The sequence below is a fragment of the Oryctolagus cuniculus genome, chromosome 3, assembly GCF_051225735.1.
Source record: "Oryctolagus cuniculus isolate XC-2025 breed Fujian yellow rabbit chromosome 3, ASM5122573v1, whole genome shotgun sequence".
Classification (NCBI taxonomy): domain Eukaryota; kingdom Metazoa; phylum Chordata; class Mammalia; order Lagomorpha; family Leporidae; genus Oryctolagus; species Oryctolagus cuniculus.
The window spans coordinates 174299773-174322976 of NC_142869.1; the positions used below are offsets into that span (position 1 = coordinate 174299773).

A 23204-nucleotide genomic window follows, 5' to 3' on the forward strand; every position below is an offset into this window, starting at 1 on the left:
CCCAAGTGCTTGGGCTCTCGGCTTTGGCCTGGCCCAGCCCTGGCCATTGCAGCTATTTGGCGAGTGAACCAGGAAATGGAAGATTTCTCTCTTGGTCTCTCCCTCACTTTCTTTAACTCTCTCTGCCTTTCAAATAAATAAAATAAATCTTAAAAAAAAAAAAACCACCAAAAAACTAGATTGGCGTCTTTCCCCTGATATAGGGCCCAGAGGCTCAGGCTGCTGCCACATGCTCTCTCTCTGAAAAAGGCAAAAGTACACAAGGCCCTTTCCAGGTTTTACTGAATTCAACGCCCCGTGACAAATCCCTCACAGACATGGTCTGGCCTTGTCCACCATGCTGTTTCAAACCACAGCCATGTCATTCAGTAACAGCTGAATAAGTTGAGTCTGGAGGAAATATGACAGATGTTTTCAAATATTTGAGGGTTATAGAACGGAAGGGAGAACAGGCTTGTGTAATCTTAGAATGTGTTATTCCAAAGGATGGGCAGAATGAGAACCAACAAACAGAAATTTTCAATTTTTGGCCCATAATATAACTTTTGAACTAGATCTTTCCAAGAAATTGCAGGACATCACCACTGAATTTTTTTTTTTTTAAGATTTATTTATTTGTTTGAAAGGCAGAGTTACAGAGAAGCAGAGGCAGAGAGAGAGAGAGGTCTTTATCTGCTGGTTCACTCCCCAAATGGCCACAGCGGCTGGAGCTGGGCCAGTCCAAAGCCAGGAGCTTTCTCCAGGGCTCCCTCATGGGTGCAGAGGCCCAAGCACTTGGGCCATCTTCCACTGCTTTCCCAGGCCATAGCAGGGAGCTGGATCAGAAGTGGAACAGCTGGGACTCACAAGAGATGTTGGAACTGCAGGCGGTGGTTTTACCTACAAACCACGCTACAGTGCCAGCTCCTGCATATACTTTGAAACAAAGACTGGTAGAAAAAAAAAAAAAAAAAAGAGAGATGCCTGAGATGCCTAGAAGGAGGAGGCAGCACTAGGATGACTTCTATAAAGCTGTGAACTTGATAAGTTACTCTCTGGCTACAACCTCCCATCTTTGACCCACTACCTTATTCTCATTTCACCTGGCCTGCAATTTCTGCTTTACTCTATCTGCCCCTAGCTTATCTGCCTGATCCTAGTTTTGCTTTCTTTTCTGGTTGATCATTTCAGCTACTCCCAAACCCTCTCCGTTCATGTCTTTCTGCCTCACTTGCTCAGCTAACTTCCATTCAGCCTTAAATTATTCTCACTCTTGGCCGGCGCCGCGGCTCACTAGGCTAATCCTCCGCCTAGCGGCGCCGGCACACCGGGTTCTAGTCCCGGTCGGGGCGCCGGATTCTGTCCCGGTTGCCCCTCTTCCAGGCCAGCTCTCTGCTGTGGCCAGGGAGTGCAGTGGAGGATGGCCCAGGTGCTTGGGCCCTGCACCCCATGGGAGACCAGGAAAAGCACCTGGCTCCTGGCTCCTGCCATGGGATCAGCGCGGTGGCGCCGGCCGCGGCGGCCATTGGAGGGTGAACCAACGGCAAAGGAAGACCTTTCTCTCTGTCTCTCTCTCTCACTGTCCACTCTGTCTGCCAAAAAATAAATAAATAAATAAATAAATAAATAAAATTATTCTCACTCTGTTCCTGTAAGCAGGCCAGTGAGCCCTACTAAAAGGAAATCACTTAACTTGGTAAACTGTCATCATACACCAACAAGGCCTCTAGCTTATTATGGAACTCTACACTGGCCAGCGCCGTGGCTCACTAGGCTAATCCTCCACCTTGCGGCGCCGGCACACCGGGTTCTAGTCCCGGTCGAGGCACCGGATTCTGTCCCGGTTGCCCCTCTTCCAGGCCAGCTCTCTGCTGTGGCCAGGGAGTGCAGTGGAGGATGGCCCAAGTGCTTGGGCCCTGCACCCCGTGGGAGACCAGGAGAAGCACCTGGCTCCTGCCATCAGATCAGCGCAGTGCGCCTACTGCAGCGCGCTGGCCGCGGCGGCCATTGGAGGGTGAACCAACGGCAAAAGGAAGACCTCTCTCTCTCTCTCACTGTCCACTCTTCCTGTCAAAAAAAAAAAAGGAACTCTACATGGCCTGATGCCCTCCTGACTTCTTTTTCTATTCCATAAAGCAGTTACCACAAGCCGTGGCTACTCCTTCAACTTACAGTAGTTAGTCCCAAACTAACAGGCACAAGAATCATTTGGAGATCTTGTTAAAATACAAATTTTGACTCAATAGTTCTGGGAGGAAAACTGATATTGCATTATTAACAAGCTCACAGTTGGAGCTGACATTGCTGATAGAGGAAACACACACTAGTAGTACGACTTGTCCAGGGCAGGTGTTTGGAACAGTGGCATGGACACCATTTGGGATACCCACATCCGATGTCATGATTTGAGTTCCATCTCTACTTCCAATTCCAGCTTCTCACTAACATGAACCCTGGGAGGCAGCCAGCGAAGGCTCAATTAGGTACCTGCCACCCGCATGGGAAACCTGGGTTGAGTTCTGGGTTCCTGGCTTTAACCTGGCCCAGTCCCAGCCTCTGCAGGCATTTATGGGTAAGGAAGCAGCACATGGAAGATCTTTCTCTGCCTTTCAAATAAATAAAAATACACAAATAATTTAAAAAGACTTGTCCACCATAGCCCCTCACTCTCAGGAAAGACACAACCTTCTACTTAAAGAAAAAAATTAGACCTAAACTCTTTTTCTTCCTGTATACTTCTTCCTACTTTAGAGTTATCAGTAACTTAATATGTGATTGCTTTCTTTTCCATGGGAAAAATTCCGTTACTTAAAGCTCATCTCTCTCGGCCAGCCCCACGGCTCACTAGGCTAATCCTCCGCCTCGTGGCGCCGGTACACTGGGTTCTAGTCCCGGTTGGGGCCCCAGATTCTGTCCCAGTTGCCCCTCTTCCACGCCAGCTCTCTGCTGTGGCCAGGGAGTGCAGTGGAGGATGGCCCAAGTCCTTGGGCCCTGCACCCCATGGGAGACCAGGAGAAGCACCTGGCTCCTGGCTTTGGATCAGCGCGGTGCGCCGGCAGCAGCACGCCGGCCGCGGCAGCCATTGGAGGGTGAACCAACGGCAAAAGAAGACCTTTCTCTCCCTCTCTCTCACTGTCCACTCTGCCTGTCAAAATAATAATAATAATAATAATAATAATAATAATAATAAAGCTCATCTCTCCACTTATACTCAGGCCAATCCCTTTCACTTTTTTAGGTACATTGTTCCTTTCTCTTTTATCACCAATATGTCAATCTTCCCTGATACTTCTTGTCAAATAGACTTGCACTGTCCGGCAGGGTAAGCCACTAGCTGCATGTGGCCACTGAGCATTTGAAATGTACTCAGTTCAACTAAGATGATCCGAGTATAAAATTCACACCAGATTTTGAAGACTTGGTATGGAAAAAATGTAAAATCTCATGAATAATTTTATAATAATAATATCGATCGCACGTTGAAATATGTTAATATATTGAGTTAAACACAGTAGACACCATTAAAATTACTGTCATCTACTTTTTAGTTTTTATACCTGACTACTAGAAAATCTAAATGCATGTATGGCTTTCATTAAACTTCTATTGAACAGGACCGGCGCAGATACAAAGCCGACCCTAATATCTTCTAATAATAATAATAGTAATAAAGACTGGAAAAGCAGAAACAGGTCCCAGAATGGAGTCAGCAGTTCCCTGCACCCTATTCCCCCTCCATCGCTGCTGCTCGCTCCTCAGCGGGCCCCTCCGGCTCCTGACCCACTAAAATGGCCCTCCTGGAGGCTGCCTGAGTCCTCTCAGGTGGCAGACCCAGGAACGCTTCCCAGTCCTGTGCCTCCCCTTCGTAAACGGCTGTGTGCAAGCCCTGTCTCGCGGTCTCTGCGGCTCTGGCAACTGATAAGACGGCTGGGCCCACGCAGGCCTTCGGCAAACACACGCAAGGCCAAGCTCAGCTCGGACTGCACCGGTCATCGCGCCGGCAAGGGTTTCCGCAGGGCCTCGGCGGTGCAGCGCGGCGGCGAGCCTCCGGGCGCCACGCAGTCCGGCGCGGGGACACCGCAGCACACCGCGCCTGGTAGCCGGCCCGAGCAGGACGTGGTGGCAGCACTGAGAATGGCTGACGGATCACAAAACCACCCCAACCTCACTTCCCCGTTTCTGGCAGCTGACACAAAGCGGGCGGCCCCGCTCGGCTGGAAACCTGCCCCGGGGGGCTCCCCGGGCCTCACACCTGGAGCGCGGCGGGGACGCGTGCGCTCAGACCTGCGCTCAATTCTGGAGCCCCGCGACGCGCGGCCTCCCGCCGGCCGCTCCCGGCCCTCGGCGGCCGGAAAGCCCAGGGCCACAGGCGACGTGGCCGGCGGGGCCCGGGGGAAGGCGCCCGTGCGCGGCCGCTGCCGGCGGGCCTTCCCGCCCTCCTTCCTCCCGCGGGGCCTGGGTCCCAGAGACCCTCCCGGCTCGCAGGTCTCGCGTGCGCCACCCTTACCGGAGCCGGGGCCGCCTCGGCCATGGCTCTGCGCCGTCTGGCGGGGCTGGGCAGTCGCCGCCGCCGCCGCGCGCGGCCCCACGCAGGCCCGGCCGCTTGGTCCTCGCTCAGCCGGCGGCTCCGGCCCGGCACGGTCGTGCGCGGCGGCCCGGCCTCGGCGCGCGCGGGGAGGCGACACAGCGCGGGCGAGCCGACGACGCGGCGTCCGGGACTAAGGGCTCCAGGCAGGCTCCGCCGCACTCTGTCCGCAGCGGCCCCTCAGCTGGCGCTTTGTGGGGAGCTAGCGCAGCGCGAGCGGCACCGGCCTAGACGCGCCGCAGCTCCCGCCGCCCGCGCGCCGTGGCCAGCGCGCCCCCTGCCGGCCCCCGCGGGCACCGCCGCCCCGCCCGCCGGTCGGCTCCTGCGCGCCGGGGTCGTGGCAGACACCCCAAGGGAGTTCTCTTTCTGCTACCCCGAGATGGCACTTGGAGGCCCAGCCGCAAATCTGAGCTCATTCCGGGAAGCGTTTTCTTTCCTGGAGGTCCGGCGGGCCGGCAGCGCCTGAAAGGAAGCGCTTCTGCGGGAAGGCAGCCCGATTTAGAAAGGCGGGAAAGGGCCCGGTGCGAGAGTCAGGTGCAAAGCTAATCCGGGGTACCGAAGAAGACTGTGTCATTTGCAGAAATTACAAATGTGGCTGCCTAGGGGAAGCGCGTTCCCGCTTGCTTGGAGGGGAAGCAAGTGCGAAGAGGAAGGGGTCTTCAAAAAAAAAAATCGATGGAAAAATGAGTATTATGAGAACTGCACGGATTCTAAAATTAGTTTGCACCAAAATAAACTTTTCTTTAAACTTCTGGAACACACTCATATTAATCTATGGTCTCCCTTAGATTGCTTGTCCAGGGCCAAGCCTGGAAATGAATTCTTGAGATCAGCAGAGATAAAGCCCCAGGTTATGCTTTGCTGGGGCTGCGCTGCAAGACAGGTGACTTGGAAGAACTGAGTGTTATCTGCAGAGGCTGTGTTTCTCAGGTCAACAGAGTGAGTGTTATAACCATGCAAACCTGCTTTTCCACTACAGTCTTTATTTTAAGCTTACAATCAAAATCTCCTCAAACTTGTATTTCAATAAACGGATCGAGTCAATGCCAGTAACAGTAAAAATGTCTACAAGTCACAAATCCTGTTGGGGCACCTGCTCTTGAGCAAATAAGTTACTTGTAGACTGTAGCTGATGGAACAAAGAAGCCTTAGCCATTCCCCTCATTGCCCAAATGAGATAAACCCTGGAATGTATTCCTTGTCCTAGAATCTCAGCTGGGTCTCACACACTATTGTCTTCATACCCCACCCCACAAGGCCACCTGAAAGACCAGTTGCTCCAGTTTCAGGAATTCACCTCTGCCTGCTGCCCCTTACCCCTACCCCCATCCCTAGCCCTCCTGAAAAATAAAAAGGACCTGCCACTGGGGGTCAGGGCCTTCTATCCTGTGTTCAACGTCCTTTTTTTTTTTTTTGAAAGACAGAGTTGCAAAGAGAGGTAGAGACAGAGACAGAGAGAGAGAGGTCTTCCATCCGCTGGTTCACTCCCCAGATGGCCACAACAGCTGGAGCTGAGCCAATCCGAAGCCAGGAGTCAAGAGCTTCTTCCGGGACTCGAACCGGCACTCATACGGGATGCCAGCACTTCAGGCCAGGGCTTTAACCCGCTGTGCCACAGCGCTGGCCCCCGTTCCATTATGGTGCATGGGGACAGTTGCTCACCTACCTCTATGGATTTATTTTCTCTGGATAAATTCGGTCTGGCTATAAATTCATACACTGCCTCCTCTCTATTCTGCACCTCTTTTCCTAACATTTCGGTGCCCCTGTGAGGAGGCACCAATCTGCAACTCTTTTACTAGCAGTAGCATGCATGTATGGCATATGAGGTCTATTGGAACATATATTTTGGCCACATGGTGATTGTTTGAAAGCTAAAATTGCCATTCTCTGATTCAAAATATCACCATAGGAGCCAGCACTGTGACACAATAGGTTAATCCTCTGCCTTCGGTGCCGACATCCCATATGGGCGCCGGTTCTAGTCCTGGCTGCTCCTGTTCCAATCCAGCTCTCTGCTGTGGCCTGGGAAAGCAGTAGAGGATGGCTCAAGTCCTTGGGCCCCTGCAGGGAGACCGGGAAGAAGCTCCTGGTTCCTGGCTTTGGATCGACGCAGCAGTGGCCATTGCGGCCATTTCGGGAGTGACCCAGTGGAAGGAAGACCTTTCTGCCTGTCTCTCCCTCTCACTGTAACTCTACCTCTCAAATAAAAAAAGAAAAACAAAAAAAATCACCATAACAGAATGATGTATCGTTCTTCTAAGATACAAGAAAAAATTTAAATTACTTAATAATTTTATTATTAAAAATGTAGCAGGTACAACTTTTAAAACTGATTCTATAAGACCAGAACAGTAATTTCTCAGCCTTGTCAACTGTTAGATGCTGTTAATAGAAATTTGCATAAGGCATTTTTCACAAGAGCGCTGTGAAGCAGCAGGTTCTACCTGTAAAATATAGTAACACTGTTAGGAAACTGGAGCAGTTTTATCTATGGCGTGATCTATAGCTTGATTTACATCCTATGCCCCACCCCCGCCGCCATTGCTGGAAGCCAGGTGGCCACACGGCCCAACCCCTGTTGTCAAGCTCCACCCCCATCCTAATTCAATTCGCTGCTCCTGCTTCCCTGCCCGCCCTTGGGCAAAGTTTTAAAAGGTCCTGTTCCTGAACACATGGCTCTCTTGGCTCTTCTCTCCTGCTCTCTTGGCTCCTCTCCTCTACTTTCCTCTCCTCCTCTCATCTCTCTTCTCTCTGCTCTATCTTCTCTCCTCACTAGCTCCTCTCCTCTGTCTCTCTCTCTCATACTCTTTCTCTCTTATCCTTCTTCGTCCCTCCCCTCCAGTCTGCTGGGTTTTCCTCAATAAACCCTTTCCTTACTCTGGTGTTTGGTGTGCTTTGTGACAGCTAACAAATACTACTGCCAAATTATTAATCCTTCTTTGGATAGGAACAGATTTCGCCTATTTAATTCTTGGCCTAGGTCAGCGCTGTGGCCTAGCGGGTTAAAGCCACAGCCTGCAGTGCCAGCATCCCATATGGGCACTGGTTCAGGTCCCGGCTGCTCCACTTCCAATCCAGCTTTCTGCTATGGCCTGGGAAAGCAGTAGAAGATGGCCCAAGTCCTTGAGCCCCAGCATCCATGTGGGAGAGCCGGCAGCTCCAGCCATTGAGGCCAATTGAGGAGTGAACCAGCAGATAGAAGACCACTCTCTCTGCCTCTCCTTTTCTCTATGTAACCCTGACTTTCAAGTAAATAAATAAATATTAAAAAAAAATTCTTGGCCTTAAAGAGATTTTTTTTCTGGATGGTGATAGCATTTCATTAAACTGTTTCACTGCCTGAAATTTTGTATACTGCATTAAGAAAATGCAATATGTTCAGGGAATCTAAGATTGCTGTGCTCAGTTATATTTTAAATTTCTAGTTTCTAATATGCATATTCACTAGAGAAAAATTTTATTCTTAAAGTTTGGAGCTAGAAATGTGATAATCAGGGAATTTAATTGGTTTTCAAGTTAACAAAATAATTTCCAAGTTAACCAAATGTTTTCCATCTGCAACTTAGCTTTCCTAGCAGGCACACCTATTTTGACATTTCCCTTGAATCAAATCAGAGGAAGATCTCTTCAGCAGGAAACCCAGAAAACATACTTGCACTCAGAAGACACATCAATTTATTCTGCAAGTTCTCACAAGCAACCTGCTCTGTCGACAAGCAAACACTTGTTAATAGTAAATCTTGCGGCCAGCGCCACGGCTCACTAGGCTAATCCTCCACACCGGGTTCTAGTCCCGGTCGGGGCGCCGGATTCTGTCCCGGTTGCCCTTCTTCCAGGCCAGCTCTCTGCTGTGGCCCAGGAGTGCAGTGGAGGATGGCCCAAGTGCTTGGGCCCTGCACCCGCATGGAGACCAGGAGAAGCACCTGGCTCCTGGCTTTGGATCAGCGCGGTGCGTGGCCGCGGCACGCCGGCCGCAGTGGCCATTGGAGGGTGAACCAACGGCAAAGGAAGACCTTTCTCTCTGTCTCTCTCACTGTCCACTCTGCCTGTCAAAAAAAAAAATAGTAAATCTTGCTAACTTGGTAATATTCTCTGGAAAATCCAAAATTGAAGCCCTTCTATCAGCCTTTGAAAGATGCAATAACTGCTATGGTTACAGGGAAAGGCGGCAAAGAGATGGCCTCGGTTCCTTGTCTGGCAAAAGAAGAATTACCAGGTGGACACAGCGGCAAAAGTAAAGTGGATTTATTAGGTTGGAAGCCTGCCAGAGCAGCAATGAGGAGGGTTCCAAGAGAGGAAGACCCAAAGGGGCCTGGTGGCAGTTGGCTTTAAGTACAATTGCAAAGAAAAAAAAAAGCAATCAATTTGGCATTCGGTTACCAGGCTGAGACAAAAACCATCAAAGGACCTCATTAACCATTCTCAGTCCTGTCTGGCCTGCTAAGGGTGGGGTAGATAACTTGTTTTCCCAATTAGCTGTGAGCTCAGGAGGAGCTTCCTAGCTATTCTCATGATAAATTTGGAGATTTTGGAGGAAGGAGGGCGGCCTGTTTGTTCTTGCTAAAGTTTTAGGGAAGGAAGCAAATATTTTACACCCCAAATTCCGTTGGGGTCCCCTTGACTATCTACTAACCCATCTGACTCCTCACACTATTGCATCTTTTTTTTTTTTTTTTTTTTGACAGGCAGAGTGGACAGTGAGAGAGAGAGAGAGACAGAGAGAAAGGTCTTCTTTTACTGTTGGTTCACCCTCCAATGGCCACTGCAGCCGGTGCACTGCGCTGATCTGAAGCCAGGAGCCAGGTGCTTCTCCTGGTCTCCCATGCAGGTGCAGGGATCCAAGCACTTGGGCCATCCTCCACTGCCTTCCAGGGTCACAGAAGAGAGCTGGACTAGAAGAGGATCGACCGGGACAGAATCCAGTGCCCCGAACGGGACTAGAACCTGGTGTGCTGGCGCCGCAAGCGGAGGATTAGCCTAGTGAGCTGCAGCACCGGCCACTATTCCAGCTTGTTTAAATAGCTTCCAAATGTACGTAAGACGTTTCAAAATCTCTTGGGCATCATTTAATTTGCTTTAGCTGAAGGAAAATTGTGGAGGTGGTCTACAATGTTTCTGCTCATGGCTGGTAATTTTCTATCACAACATTGGAAGCTCGATATTTTGTGAATACACAGCTGAAGGTGTGAACAGACTATAGTCTCACGTGCTCATAGACTTCACCATATCAGGACAGTGAGATTTTCACACATTTCTGATTTTACATTCTGTGTTTCTCAAAGTCAGATATACTATGTGTGAGAGGCTCACAGATCTTTCATTAAATAAAGAAAACAGAAACACAGTGAACTAAGCCTAAAAAATTAAGGTTAATTCTTCATGCCCAAATGTTTCATAGACCTGATATTGTAGAATCAGAATCAAATGGAGTGTGGCTAAAAGCTAATTGCAGACCTCTTCCTTCTGTACATATTAGCTTTGCTTGCTAATGGCTAAGGGTGTATCTTGTGAAACTATGTAGGCCCAAATTCCCAGGAACTAGGTTGACCAAAATGTGTTCTTCACTGTTATCCTACAACCATATCTTGGATCTGTTACTTTTACCTGTTATCTTACAACCATATATATTTTTTTTTTTTGACAGGCAGAGTAGACAGTGAGAGAGAGAGACAGAGAGAAAGGTCTTCCTTTGCCATTGGTTCACTCTCCAATGGCCACCGCGGCCGGCGGCCGGCGGCCGGCGCACCGCGCTGATCTGATGGCAGGAGCCAGGTGCTTCTCCTGGTCTCCCATGGGGTGCAGGGCCCAAGCACTTGGACCATCCTCCACTGCACTCCCGGGCCACAGCAGAGAGCTGGCCTGGAAGAAGGGCAACCGGGACAGAATCCAGCGCCCCGACCGGGACTAGAACCCGGTGTGCCGGTGCCGCAAGGCGGAAGATTAGCCTAGTGAGCCGCGGTGCCGACCTTGGTTTTCCTTTTTATTGCATACCAGGGGTCCGGTTCAAAATTGTGAGCCCTAGTGATACTGGAGACGACTCCCCAAAATCTATACGAAAATGTGGCCCCTTAAAGTTCCCCAGAAACATCTGGGGTGCCACATATGCTACTGGAATTTGGGGTGCCATATGATATCACCATATGCTTATTAATAAATCCCCAATATTAAATAAGCCCGAGAGGGTTCTTGCCTAACATTTAGAGAAGAATTCTAAATATCAGCATTAATACATTAATAAATGAGGCAGTATGGTACATATTAGGCTTTGATTTAGTGAGAAAGATGCATAGGAGAGTGAGAGCTTTATTTAAGAGAGAGAAATCTGGGTTCATACTGAGCACCAGGAACCAGCCACATGGAGGAGCATCTAGGCCAGGAAGCCTAGGGTGGGTGGCCCCCGAAGACCATGCACCCTGGAGGCGCAGGGCTACAGGAAGCCCCTTCCTGGCAAGTGGTCAGGGCCTAAGAGAATGGTCAGACACACCGTGTCCCAGGCTTTTAACCCACTTCCAAAGGGGAGCTGTTAATTAACCTGATTGGCTGGTGGGCACCCAGGTGTGGGCAGGTAGGGCGTGAGGTCACACAGGGGTGTGGCGAAGGTGTCAGAGCATGAGGTCACACAAGGGTGTGGTGAAGGCATGGTCTTCCAGCTCACAAACCTAATCAATTTTAACCTGTATGCCTGCCTACTTCACTAGTGGACAGAATACTATAAAAAGCTGTGTAACCCGCTGTTGGGGGCCGCACTCTGGTATGAAGTGTTGGTCCTGATCGGTGGCCGGTCCCAATAGGTTACGTTGCCTCTCATCTGTCTCTCATTTGCTTCTCATTTTCAATAAAATTCATGTGTGACTATCACTGGTTTTTGTAATACTCTATTTTAGCTGATGAGTAAATGCAACAATATGATGGAAACATAATTAATAATTTCACTGAACTTTTTTTATTGTTTTTTATTTTTTGACAGGCAGAGTGGACAGTGAGAGAGAGAGAGACAGAGAGAAAGGTCTTCCTTTTCCATTTGTTCACTCCGCTAATGGGCGCTACAGCTGGCACGCTGCACCGATCCGAAGCCAGGAGCCAGGTGCTTCCTCCTGGTCTCCCATGCGGGTGCAGGGCCCAAGCACTTGGGCCATCCTCCACTGCACTCCCTGGCCACAGCAGAGAGCTGGCCTGGAAGAGGGGCAACCGGGACAGAATCCGGCGCCCCGACCGGGACTAGAACCCGGTGTGCCTGCACCGCTAGGCGGAGGATTAGCCTAGTGAGCTGCGGCGCCGGCCTGAACTTTTTTTTGCGCAGTAGACTATAAATCAGGAACAAGTTTTTAGGAATTTTTAAAAAACCAATATTTACAATTCATAACTCAGGGAAATCTTAAATATTCTTTCCCTTCAACTTCTGAACATGGCTATCTGCCGATAGCTCATTTCTGCAAGGTGTCTGGCGCGTAACAAATCTTCCCAGGCAGATGAATCAATTAATTTACAAGCTTTTATTGAAATTCCACTCCCGGGTGAGGTTCATGGGTCCCAACAGAGTGAGGGCTGGGGAAGTCGCACGGCAGAGGTTGGCAGGGCTCCTTTTATAGACACAGGGTATGGGGGGTTAAAGGTTGAAGGGGGTCTGATCCTCACTGGTTGACCTTTAGGCACCCACGGAGACCTTGACAAGGAATTTTTGTTCCCGGAGTGCGGGTAAGGACTCTCCATTCCCGGAAGTGTGGGCCTTCTCTTCTTGCGGATCCCAAAGCTAACAATTCTACAAGCTTTAAAAAACTTAAGTCACAGATCACCAACTATCAACAGTCGTTTTATTGAAGGTATTCAATAAAAGTCTGTTGTTTAGATGGAACAAATGTGATGGGATGGTTCATTTTTATCTAAATTTTCTCCTCTTTTATTCTCTCTATATTTTTAATCATGTCTCAGTCAGGCCGGCGCCGCGGCTCACTAGGCTAATCCTCCGACTTGCGGTGCCGGCACCCCGGGTTCTAGTCCCGGTCGGGGTGCCGGATTCTGTCCCGGTTGCCCCTTTTCCAGACCAGCTCCCTGCTGTGGCCAGGGAGTGCAGTGGAGGATGGCCCAAGTACTTGGGCCCTGCACCCCATGGGAGACCAGAAGTACCTGGCTCCTGCCATCGGCGCCACGGCTCACTAGGCTAATCCTCCGCCTAGCGGCACCAGCATACCGGGTTCTAGTCCTGGTCGGGGCGCCGGATTCTGTCCCGGTTGCCATCAGATCAGCGCGGTGCGCCGGCCGCGGCAGCCATTGGAGGGTGAACCAACGGCAAAGGAAGACCTTTCTCTCTGTCTCTCTCTCTCACTGTCCACTCTGCCTGTCAAAAAAAAAAAAAAAAAATCATGTCTCAAAGATGACTTCCCATAAATGTGTTATACTTTTAATTATTTCCTCTGTGGATTTTGAAGTTGCCAAGTTGACATTGCTTTTATTTTCCTAATATGTGAAAAATTACCAAACAGAAAACAAGGCTATTAAAGGATTCATGTGTGGGGAGCAGGGCCCATCTCCCATAACATGGCAGGGCCCGTCATCCGGGAGACAAATAAGTATTAAGACTGTGGACAAATAAATACTGAGGACAAATACTGAGATTACCGAGACTAGACTAAACTACTGGAACTGCTAAGACTAACTCTATGCATCTGATCTCCCACCATATGGCGCTGAGAGGGAGTAAACAACTTCCACACAGCTGCCTCACCAATTCGACTAACAAGCTGCAGGAGCTGATCCTGCCCCTGATTGGAGGAGAGCAGCATGCTCAGCCTGTGGGGAGAGAACGCCAGCAGAGTTGGGATTGGTGGAAGAGGACTCTAAAGGAGGAGAGAGACACCACGCAGGAGGAACATCTGAGGAACCCGAGAGAGCCGGCCGGCGGTGTGCCGCTCCTCCACGGAAGTGGGGGAAGTGGCGGGGGTGCTGCCCCTCTGTGGAGGCGGGGGCGGCAGCTAATCCGGGGAGGACCGGGGAAAGAGACAACAGCAAATCCATTGCCACTCCTCCGGGAGCCTGCAGAGAGAGCGACATTCATGGAGTAAATGGAATTAAATAACATTAGTTTCTTTTTTTTTAAGATTTTTATTTATTTATTTGAAAGTTGGAGTTACAGACAGTGAGAAGGAGAGACAGAGACAGAGGTCTTCCATCCGCTGGTTCACTCCCCAAATGGCTGCAATGGCTGGAGCTGCACTGATCTGAAGCCAGGAGCCAGGAGCTTCCTCCGGTCTCCCATATGGCTGCAGGGGCCCAAGGACTTAGGCCATCTTCCACTGCTTTCCCAGGCCATAGCAGAGAGCTGGATTGGAAGAGGAGCAGCCGGGACTCGAACCGGTGCCCATATGGGATGCAGGCGCCGCAGGTAGAGGATTAACCTACTGTGCCACATCGCTGGCCCCAGCATTAGTTTCTAAAGATTATCTTATTTGCTGTTATGAATATAATTGTACCAAACAATTGTATAGTAATTTGAATTGTGATATAATTCAACTTTTATTGTTTTGCTCTGTGATAGCATGTCTACCTTATATACATTTGTGTGCTCAAAAAGGATGTAATGCTCTTTCTAAAGTTATATAGATAAGACATTGCTATTATTAGTATCACCATTATATTTTAACTAATAGATGATTCTTGTTATTACATAGAATACCTTAAGTAATCTGCAATAATTATTGTAACATTTTACTTTGCAATTCATACCTACTTCAATTAACTGTTAGAGTTTCAACATATAAATAACATCATAATATCTTATACTCCAAATTAAATTTGAAATAGAATAGGGACATTTGAAAGTAGTCATTCAAGGGCAGGTTTGTGCAGGGGTTAAGATGCCACATGGGACACCCAAATCCCACATCGCCAGGTTGCCTGGGTTTTGTTTTTAAACATTCTTTTTTATTTTTTATTTTTCTGACAGGCAGAGTTAGTGAGAGAGAGAGACAAAGAGAAAGGTCTTCCTTCCGTTGATTCACTCCCCAAATGGCCACCACAGCTGGCGCTGTGCTGATCCAAAGCTAGGAGCCAGGTGCTTCCTCCTGGTCTCCCATGTGGGTGCAGGGTCCCAAGCACTTGGGCCATCCTCCACTGCCTTCCTGGGCCACAGCAAAGAGCTGGACTGGAAGAGGAGCAATAGGGACAGAATCTGGCACCCATATGGGATGCTGCCGCCAAAGGTGGAAGATTAACCAAGAGAGCCACAGTGCTAGCCCCTTTAAACATTCTTTTTTAAAAAATGTTAATTTTATTTACTTGCAAGGCACAATTACAGAGAGAGAGAGAGGGAGACATTGTTCCATCTGTTGGTTCACTCCCAGATGACAGCAATGTGGCAGCACTCACACACAATGCAGGTGTCACGGCAGCAGCTTAACCTGCTGCAAGGAAAGTCCAGCCCCAGAGTGCTTGTGTGAGTTCTGGCTCTGTTTCTGATTCCAGTGTCCTGCTAATGCACACCCAGAAAAGCAGCACGTGATGTCTCAAGTAATTGGGTGCCTGCACCCTTGTGGGAGACCCAGATTATGTTCCTGGCTCCTGGCTTTGGCTGGCCCAGCCCCAGATGTTGCAGGCATTCAGGGATGAGCCTATGGATGGAGTATCTTTGTCTGTCTGCCTCTCTCTCTCTTCCTTTCAAATAGTTTTTTTTTTAAATAACACTAACTTGATATTCAAATACTAATAATGAATATGAGTGACACACACACACTCATACACACATATATATAGTACTAAAGACTGTTGCACTGATCAGATATGCTGTGATCTACGTAATTATCTGGTAATTATTAATGTACAGATTTCAGGATAACAACAATAGTGTTGAGTGAGCACCCAGCTATTCTGCCTTGCCACGGCAAAAGCTGAGAAGCAGAACTTGGCCAAACACTGTACCTAAAGCCAAATGTCAGCGTATCCTTGGTACATGTGTGTTTTAGTCATCTTTTCATTACTATAACAAAATAGCTGAAGCAAACTAAGTTTATAAAGAAATTTATTTTGGCTCACAGTTCTAAAGGCTCATAGTAAAAGTACAAGAAAGTACATGCAGAGCTTGCACTGTGGCATAGTAGGTGAAGCCGCCACCTGCAGTGCCGGCATCCCATGTGGGTGCTGGTTCGAGACCCGGCTGCTCTACGTCCGATCCAGCTCTCTGCTGTGGCCTGGGGAAGCAGTAGAAGATGGCCCAAGTCCTTGGGCCCCTGCACTCGGGTGGGAGACCTGGAAGAGGCTCTTGGCTCCTGGCTTCAGATCATTGCAGCTCCAGCGGTTGCGGCCATCTGGGGAGTGAACCCGTAGATGCAAGATCTCTGTCTGTAACTCTGCCTTTCAAATAAATAAATACATTTTAAAAAAAAATACATTATTCCCTAAGATTGAGAAAAGGCAGGGATGACCATTCTTTATCAAGCTACAGTAATTAAGATTGTGTGGTATGGGCGAAAGGATAGACACATAGATGAATGAAACAAATTGAGTCCAAAATTAAACCCATACAAATTTGTACAATTGAGTTTTTACAAAGGTGTAAAATCAATTCAATGGAAAAAATAATCTTTTCAATAAATTATATTTCAAATATTGGACTTTCCATATGCCAAAACAATAAAAAGTGAACTTCAACCCAAGCCTCTCACATCTTACACATGGTAAATAAAAATAGATCATAGATAGAAACTAAAACATGAAACCATGATACTTGTAGAAGGAAATGAATCTTCATGTCCTGAGCATGTGTTGTTGGACATGACACCACAAGCACAACTCACAAAAAGAAATAAATTATAAAAAGCACTTCATCATTATCTGAAAAAAGACACTATTAAAAAGAGAAAGAAAACACAAGCTACAGACCTATAGGAAATATTTGCAAATTATATATGACAAAGGACTTGTACCCAGAATATAGTAAGAGCTCTCAAAACTCACCAGAAAGAAAATTTAAAAGTAGGTAAAGGACAAGAACTAACACTTCACCGAGGGGTAGCAATTTAGCTCATGGGATTTTTAATATCATTGACCATCAGGGAAATGCAAATGATTCTGAGACACCACTACAAATTTATCATAATGTCTAAAATTTTATAAAACACAGGGCCGGCATTGTGGTTCAGTGAGGGTAAGTCACTGCTTGTGATACCAGCAGACCATACTGGAGTGGTGGTGTCAGTGCTGGCTGTTCTGCTTCTGAGCCAGCTCCCTGTTAATGTGCCTGAGAACGCAGGGGAAGATGGCCCAAGTGCACGGACCCCTGTCACCCATGCAGGACACCAGGATGGAGTTCCTGGCTCCTGGTTTCAGCCTGGCCCAGCCCTAGCTGCTGTGGCCATTTGAGAGTGTGAACCAGTGGAAGGAAAAAAAAATCTCTCTCGCATTCTGCCTTTCAAGTGAATAAAAACACTGGCAATACCAAGGGATGACAGGGTGTAGAGCTACTAGAATTCTCATATACCCAAGAGGGGAATCCATAATGAATGGTACCGTCACTCTTTGAAACAGCCCGCCGGTTTCTTGTGAAGTTAAACATTTATCATGTGATTCCCCAGTCCCACTCATGGGTGTCTACTCTCAAGAGTTGAGATTTATGTTCACACGAAAAGCTCTACACAAATGTTTCTATCACCTCTATTCACAATAGCTACAACACAGCCTTCAATAAGTATATGAGTAAACACACTTCAGACATCCATTCTGTGGAATACTATTCAGCATCCAAAATAAATGGGGTGCGCGTTTAGCCTAGTGGTTAAAATGCCAGGTAACAGCCCCTGTCCTATATCGGAATACCCGGGTTTGACACCCCCCTCCGACTCCTGTCTCCAGCTTCCAGCCAGTGCGCTGGGAGGCAGCAGGGATGGTTCAAGTAATTGGGTCCTGCCATCCGCCTGGGAGACCTGGATTGAGTTCCCTGTTCCCAGGGACGGCATCGTGGCATAGTGGGTAAGGCCACTGTCTGCAATGCCAGCATTCCTGATGGGCATGGGGTCACGTCCCAGCTGGTACACTTCTGATCCAGCTCTCTGCTAATGGCCTGGGGCTGAGGCAGCAAAAGATGACCCAAGTGCTTCAGCCCCTGCCACCCACCTGGGAGATGGGGAAGAAGCTCCTGGCTCCTGGCTTCAGCCTGGCCCAGCCCTGGCTATTGAGGCCATTTGGGGAATGAACCAGCGGATGGAAAATCCATCTCTCTCTTTCTTTCCTCTCTCTCTTTCTCTCTCTCCTGCCCCCTCTCTTTCAAATAAATCAATAAATCTCTCCCAGTTTTCTGCTTCAGCTCTAGTCCAGCCTCTGTTGTAGGCATTTGGTGAGTAAACCACATGATGGGTGCTCTCTCCCTCTCTCTCTGCCTGTCAAATAAATACAAATTTTTAAACAAGTAAATAAACTATTGTCACACTCAACAATGAAGAGGAATCACAAAAGCATGATATTTTGAGAAGTCTGATAAGAAAATTGACAGACTGTATGATTCTATTTATGTGACATTTTTGAAAAATAAAAACTATAGTGACAGAAACAAATCATTCTTTTCTAGGGGTTACAGAGGTGGAAAGGGAGGTGGATAAAAAAGAAAAAGGACATTTTGGGACAGAGATGAAATCTTCAATAGCCCGATTGCATCTGTTACACATACGTATTCATGTACTAAAATTCCTAGTGCTATACACCAAAAACAGGTCAATCTTATTGTATCATTTTTTAAAGTGAAACACTATAAACAGCAAGGTACATGTGCACAGTTCCATACCAAGCTATTTCTCTATTCCATACCAAACGGAGGTGTGTACACACACTCCAACATACACACCTCATTTTATTACTGTTTTATTTCTACTCTAGGTGCCCTCCCTCGAGCTAAACAATTTTCCTTTAGGTTACTACAGCCCAATGCCTAAAATATGACTGGGATGGCGTCCGAGGTGGGTTTCCTGGGGACAACTGCCCCCCGCCTCTCCCTCTCTCTTTTTCTGTCTCGCTCTCCCTGGTACCTCCTCCCTGGGCCCCTCCCTCTCTCTCCCCGTTTCTGACTGTGTTCCTCATTCTGTGTCGTGTTCTGCACCTCTTTGTCCCGCTGTCTCCCCATAAACTGCCGGTGTTCCCCTTGTCCCCTGGGCCAGCCTCAGGCGCCTGCAGGTGCACCCGGGGGCCCACACAGGCCCACCTGCCCCCCGGTGATGCCCCTTTACCGTCCGGCCCCTTTTCCCGCTCATTCCTGGGCTCACCTCACTGATGCACCCTTCCTTGCCCCGCACCTTTGGCTCAGGGTCCGCTTTGAGGAGGAACCAAACCCTCCCTCCCTCCCTCTTGCTCTCTCAGTCTGTTTCTGGGAAGAGCGCGTCTCCCTGCCTCCGTCACTTCCCTCTCCATCTCCACCTCTCTCTCCGGTTCTCCGGCTGTCTGCCGCCCCTGGCCGCTCCGGGCAGTCCGAGGGTCCGTCCGGGACAGGCAGGCTGAGGCCGCCGCCCCTTCAGGCTGCACCAGCGCCCCGGCCAGCGCCTGCTCCTCCCGCCCGCAGGGGGCGCTGTGGCTCGGCGCGGTCGCGGTTCCGGGCCAGCGCGTCCCAGCACGCACCGCGCCCGGGCTGGCGCTTGGCTTGCGGGTGACTGAGGTTCTGCCTGAGGGTCGGGGCCGAGACGGAGTCTCCTCGCAGTGGGTCCGATTGCTGCGGAGCCGCGATGGCCGAGCCGGCCTCGGTAAGAGAGGCCGGTGGGCGAGGCTGTGGTCCCTGTCGCGGCCGGAGTGGGTCCCGTTTCGCCTCCAGCGGTGCGAGCCCGGGGCTGGGGGCGGGGCGGCCGTCCGCAGCCGAGCGCCGAGCGCCGAGCGCCGAGCGCCGAGCGCCGAGCGCCGAGCGCCGAGCGCCGAGCGCCGAGCGCCGAGCGCCGAGCGCCGAGCGCCGAGCGCCGAGCGCCGAGCGCCGAGCGCCGAGCGCCGAGCGCCGAGCGCCGAGCGCCGAGCGCCGAGCGCCGAGCGCCGAGCGCCGAGCGCCGAGCGCCGAGCGCCGAGCGCCGAGCGCCGAGCGCCGAGCGCCGAGCGCCGAGCGCCGAGCGCCGAGCCGGCAGTGGAGAAGGCGCGGTTCCGCAGCGTTCGCTGTCCGTCGAGGCCGAGCGCGGCTGCGGTGTCTGCGCTGCGGTCCGTCGGCTCCCCGCGCGCGCCTGTGTGGGCTCTGCCACCGAGAAAGCTAGCGGCAGTGCCGCAGACCGCTTCCTCCAGAACACACGAGAGCAGTTGGAGCGGTCCTCCTACGGGGCACTTACCGCGTAACGGAACATCGGAGCCCTGGTTTAGGGTTCAGGAGGCACATCCTGGGGCTGAATCCAGGAAACTCTTAGTTCAGTTGACTGGAACCTGCTTAAGTAGGCCAGTGTGCCTTGTGCCCTCACCAGGGTTCCTTCTTTATGCTCCCCTTTCCCAGCCTGTCCTGGCCAGTACGGATTCTGTGCGGACTTTCCTAAGCCCTCTCTGTGGTGTGAGAGTTGGCGGTTTGTGGTAGTTCTTTGGTTATAACTTTGAGTCCATAGAAAATGTGACGACAGCTTCTTGGTTCCTGTTTTATTTGGAATAGGCAAAAAGAAATCATTTTCTCCATTTTAAAAAGAGCAGTTCACTGGTAATGGTGAATATCTTCACAATGAGCCTCTTGTAGGTGACAAACACGGGAGTGAGCTACGAAAACAGGTGGAGTGGGCCCAGCTGGTTAAGCCGCCAACTGTGAGGCCGCTGTCCCATATTAGTGACTGTTTGTGCCCAGGCTGCTCCACTTCTGAGCCAGCTCCCTGCTAATGCGCCCGGGAAAGCAGCGGAAGATGGCCCAAGTGCTGGGGCCCCTGTACCCATGTGGGAGACCTGGGGGCCTGGCCCAGCCCTGTCCATTGCAGCCATCTGAGGAATGAACCAGCAGATAGAAGATCCTTTGTCTTTTCCTGTCTGTGACTATGCCCTTTTTTTCTTTAGAATTTATTTATTTATTTGAAAGGCAGAGTTACCGAGAAGCAGACGCAGAGAGAGAGAGAGAGGTCTTCCATTCATTCACAGCTTCTCTCCCCAAATGGCTACAACAGCCAGAACAGGGCTGATCCGAAGCCAGGAGCCAGGAGTTTCTTCCAGGTCTCCCACATGGGTCCTGGGGCTCAAGCATTTGGGCCACCTTCTCCTTTCCCAGGCCATAGCAAAGAGCTGGATCGGAAGTGGAGCAGCTGGGACTCGAACTGGTGCCCATATGGGATGCCAGTACTGCACATGGCAGCTTTACCCTCTTCCACACAGCACATCCCCCAGCTGTGCCTTTCAAGGAAATAAAAATAAATCTTTTTTTGAAAGGGACAGTTACAGAGAGAGAATCTTCCATTCGCTGGTTCATTCCTGAGATGACAACAATGGGTAAGGCTGGGTTATATGGAAGCCAGGAGCTTCTTCTGGGTCTCCCACGTGGGTATGGGGGCCCAAAGACTAGGGCCATCTTCCACTTATTTCCCAGGCCATTAGCAGGGATTTGGATAGGAAGTGGAGCAGCTGGGACACGAACTGGTACCCCTATGGAATGCCAGCATTGCAGGCAGTGGCCTGTGACACAGTACCAGCCCCTAAAATAATTTTTAAGACTTATTTATTTGAAAGGCAGAGTTACGGAGAGGCAGAAGCAAAAAGAGAGAGGTTTCCATCCACTGGTTCACTTCTCAAATTGCTGCAACTGCTGGAGCTGGGCCGATCCGAAGCCAGGAGCCAGGAGCTTCTTCCAGGTTTCCCACATGGGTACAGGGGCCCAAGGACTTGGGCCATTTTCCCAGGCCATAGCAGAGAGCTGGATCAGAAGTGGAGCAGCCGGGACTTGAACCAGCTGGTGCCCATATGGGATGCTGGTACTGCAGGTGGTGGCTTTACCTGCTACACCATAGCACCGGCCCCTAAAATAAAACTTAAGCAATCAAAAAGCTATAGAGGAATTTCTTTGAAGTTTTATAAAAATAATACTGTTTTTTATTAACAACTCATACTTCAGCTTTTGAGACCTATAATAATGTTGATGGAATTTCATCTCTGCAACTTTTTTTTTTTTTTTTTTGACAGAGTAAGAGAGAGAGAGAGAGAGAAAGGTCTTCCTTCCATTGATTCACCCCCCCAAATGGCACCACGGCCAGAGCTATGCCAATTTGAAGCCAGGAGCCAGGTGCTTCCTCCTGGTCTCCCATACGGGTGCAGGGCCCAAGGACTTGGGCCATCCTCTACTGCACTCCCGGGCCACAGCAAAGAGCTAGACTGGAAGAGGAGCAACTGGGACTAGAACTGGTGCCCATATGGGATGCTGGCTCCGCAGGTGGAGGATTAACAAAGTGAGCCACGGTGCGGGCCCCGCAACTTGTTTTTTTTGTTGTTGTTTTTGTTTTTGTTTTGTTTTGTTTTGTTTTGTTTTTGACAGGCAGAGTGGATAGTGAGAGAGAGAGACATAGAGAAAGGTCTTCCTTTTGCCGTTGGTTCACCCTCCAATGGCCGCCATGGCTGGCGCGCTGCGGCCAGCGCACCGCGCTTATCTGAAGCCAGGAGCCAGGTGCTTCTCCTGGTCTCCCATGTGGGTGCAGGGCCCAAGCACTTGGGCCATCCTCCACTGCCTTCCCGGGCCACAGCAGAGAGCTGGACTGGAAGAAGAGCAACCGGGACAGAATCCGGCTACCCGACTGGGGCTAGAACCTGGTGTGCTGGCGCCGCTAGGTGGAGGATTAGCCTATTGAGCCGCTGTGCCGGCCGCAACTTGTTTTTAATATTGGGAGAGGGATGATTCACTTTTAGTTTTTATTTATTGAAAGGCAGAGTTACAGAGAGGGAGAAAGGGAGATAGATTCCATCTGTTGGTTCCCTCCCAAAGGGCCACAGCAGCCAGGGCTGGGCCAGGCAGAAGCCGGGAGCTTCTTCTGGGTCTTCCACGTGGGTGCAGAGGCCCAAGCACTGGGCCATCTTTCACTGCTTTCCCAGGTGCTTTAGCAGGGAGCTAGATCAGAAAGTGGAACAGGGTCTTGGGCCAGCGCCTATGTCGGATGCCAGCATCAGCAGGCAGTGTCTTTACCCACTATGCCACAATGCCAGCCCCATGAAAGGGACAGTTTCAATTAGGTTTTACTCTTCCATTAAAAATAATTATTTATTTATTTGAAGGGCAGAATGAGAGAGAGAGAGAACTTTCATCTGCTAGATCATTTCCCAAATGGCTGTAACAGCCAGGGGCTTGACCAAACCAAATCCAGGAACCAAGAACTCTGAGCCTCCCAGATGGATGCCAGGGACCCAGACACTCAGGCGGTGATCTGCAGCCTCAGGAAGCTGGATTGGAAGTAGAGGTGGGACTTGATCCCAAGCATTCTGATAGGGGGTGCACATTTCCCAAGTGGTGGCCTAATCTGCTACACCACAGTACTTGCCCCATCTCTCTAACTTTTCTCTCCAAAATCCCAACTGTCAAATAGCCTTGGTTCTCGGTATCCTTGATTTTCCTATTGGAAAAATTTACTTTGAAGTATTTGTGACCAGCGTTTTTTATACACTTGGGAAGAGCCCTGTCTTTTCAAGATGCCCCGTGGTTTCCAGTTTCTCTTTATGAACTGAACATTCCTCAATATGAAACATAAGCTAA

General features: G+C 49.9%; 2 protein-coding genes and 1 long non-coding RNA gene across 7 annotated transcripts in view; 1 reads left to right on the forward strand and 2 right to left on the reverse strand.

Moving 5' to 3' along the window:
• Positions 1 to 4825, reverse strand: part of ZNF398 (zinc finger protein 398) — a 38368-nt gene extending 33543 nt beyond the window's left edge. The window contains exon 1 of one of the 2 annotated variants that reach the window (XM_002711940.6): positions 4487 to 4825. In XM_002711940.6, the coding sequence (XP_002711986.1) occupies positions 4487 to 4510 (24 nt within the window). In that variant the 5' untranslated portion in view covers positions 4511 to 4825. Of the gene's footprint in view, positions 1 to 4231; positions 4339 to 4486 lie in introns of those variants that run through there. The other variant, XM_089329565.1, reaches the window with a different exon arrangement.
• A 10736-nt stretch (positions 4826 to 15561) lies between these two features.
• LOC149127608 (uncharacterized) lies at positions 15562 to 19079 on the reverse strand. 2 transcript variants are annotated; one of them, XR_016231792.1, is made up of 2 exons: positions 18808 to 19079; positions 15562 to 15906 (listed from the first exon to the last, which is right to left on the reverse strand). It is a non-coding gene; the product is annotated as an uncharacterized LOC149127608 (long non-coding RNA). The 2 variants fall into 2 exon arrangements; XR_016231791.1 differs by having other exon boundaries at positions 15562 to 15910; positions 18808 to 18956.
• A 28-nt stretch (positions 19080 to 19107) lies between these two features.
• Positions 19108 to 23204, forward strand: part of LOC100353522 (zinc finger protein 786) — a 59427-nt gene continuing 55330 nt past the window's right edge. Inside the window, exon 1 of one of the 3 annotated variants that reach the window (XM_051839378.3) lies at positions 19108 to 19278. In XM_051839378.3, the coding sequence (XP_051695338.3) occupies positions 19261 to 19278 (18 nt within the window). In that variant the 5' untranslated portion in view covers positions 19108 to 19260. The remainder of the gene's footprint in view (positions 19279 to 23204) is intronic. The other 2 variants (XM_051839382.3, XM_089329567.1) reach the window with 2 other exon arrangements.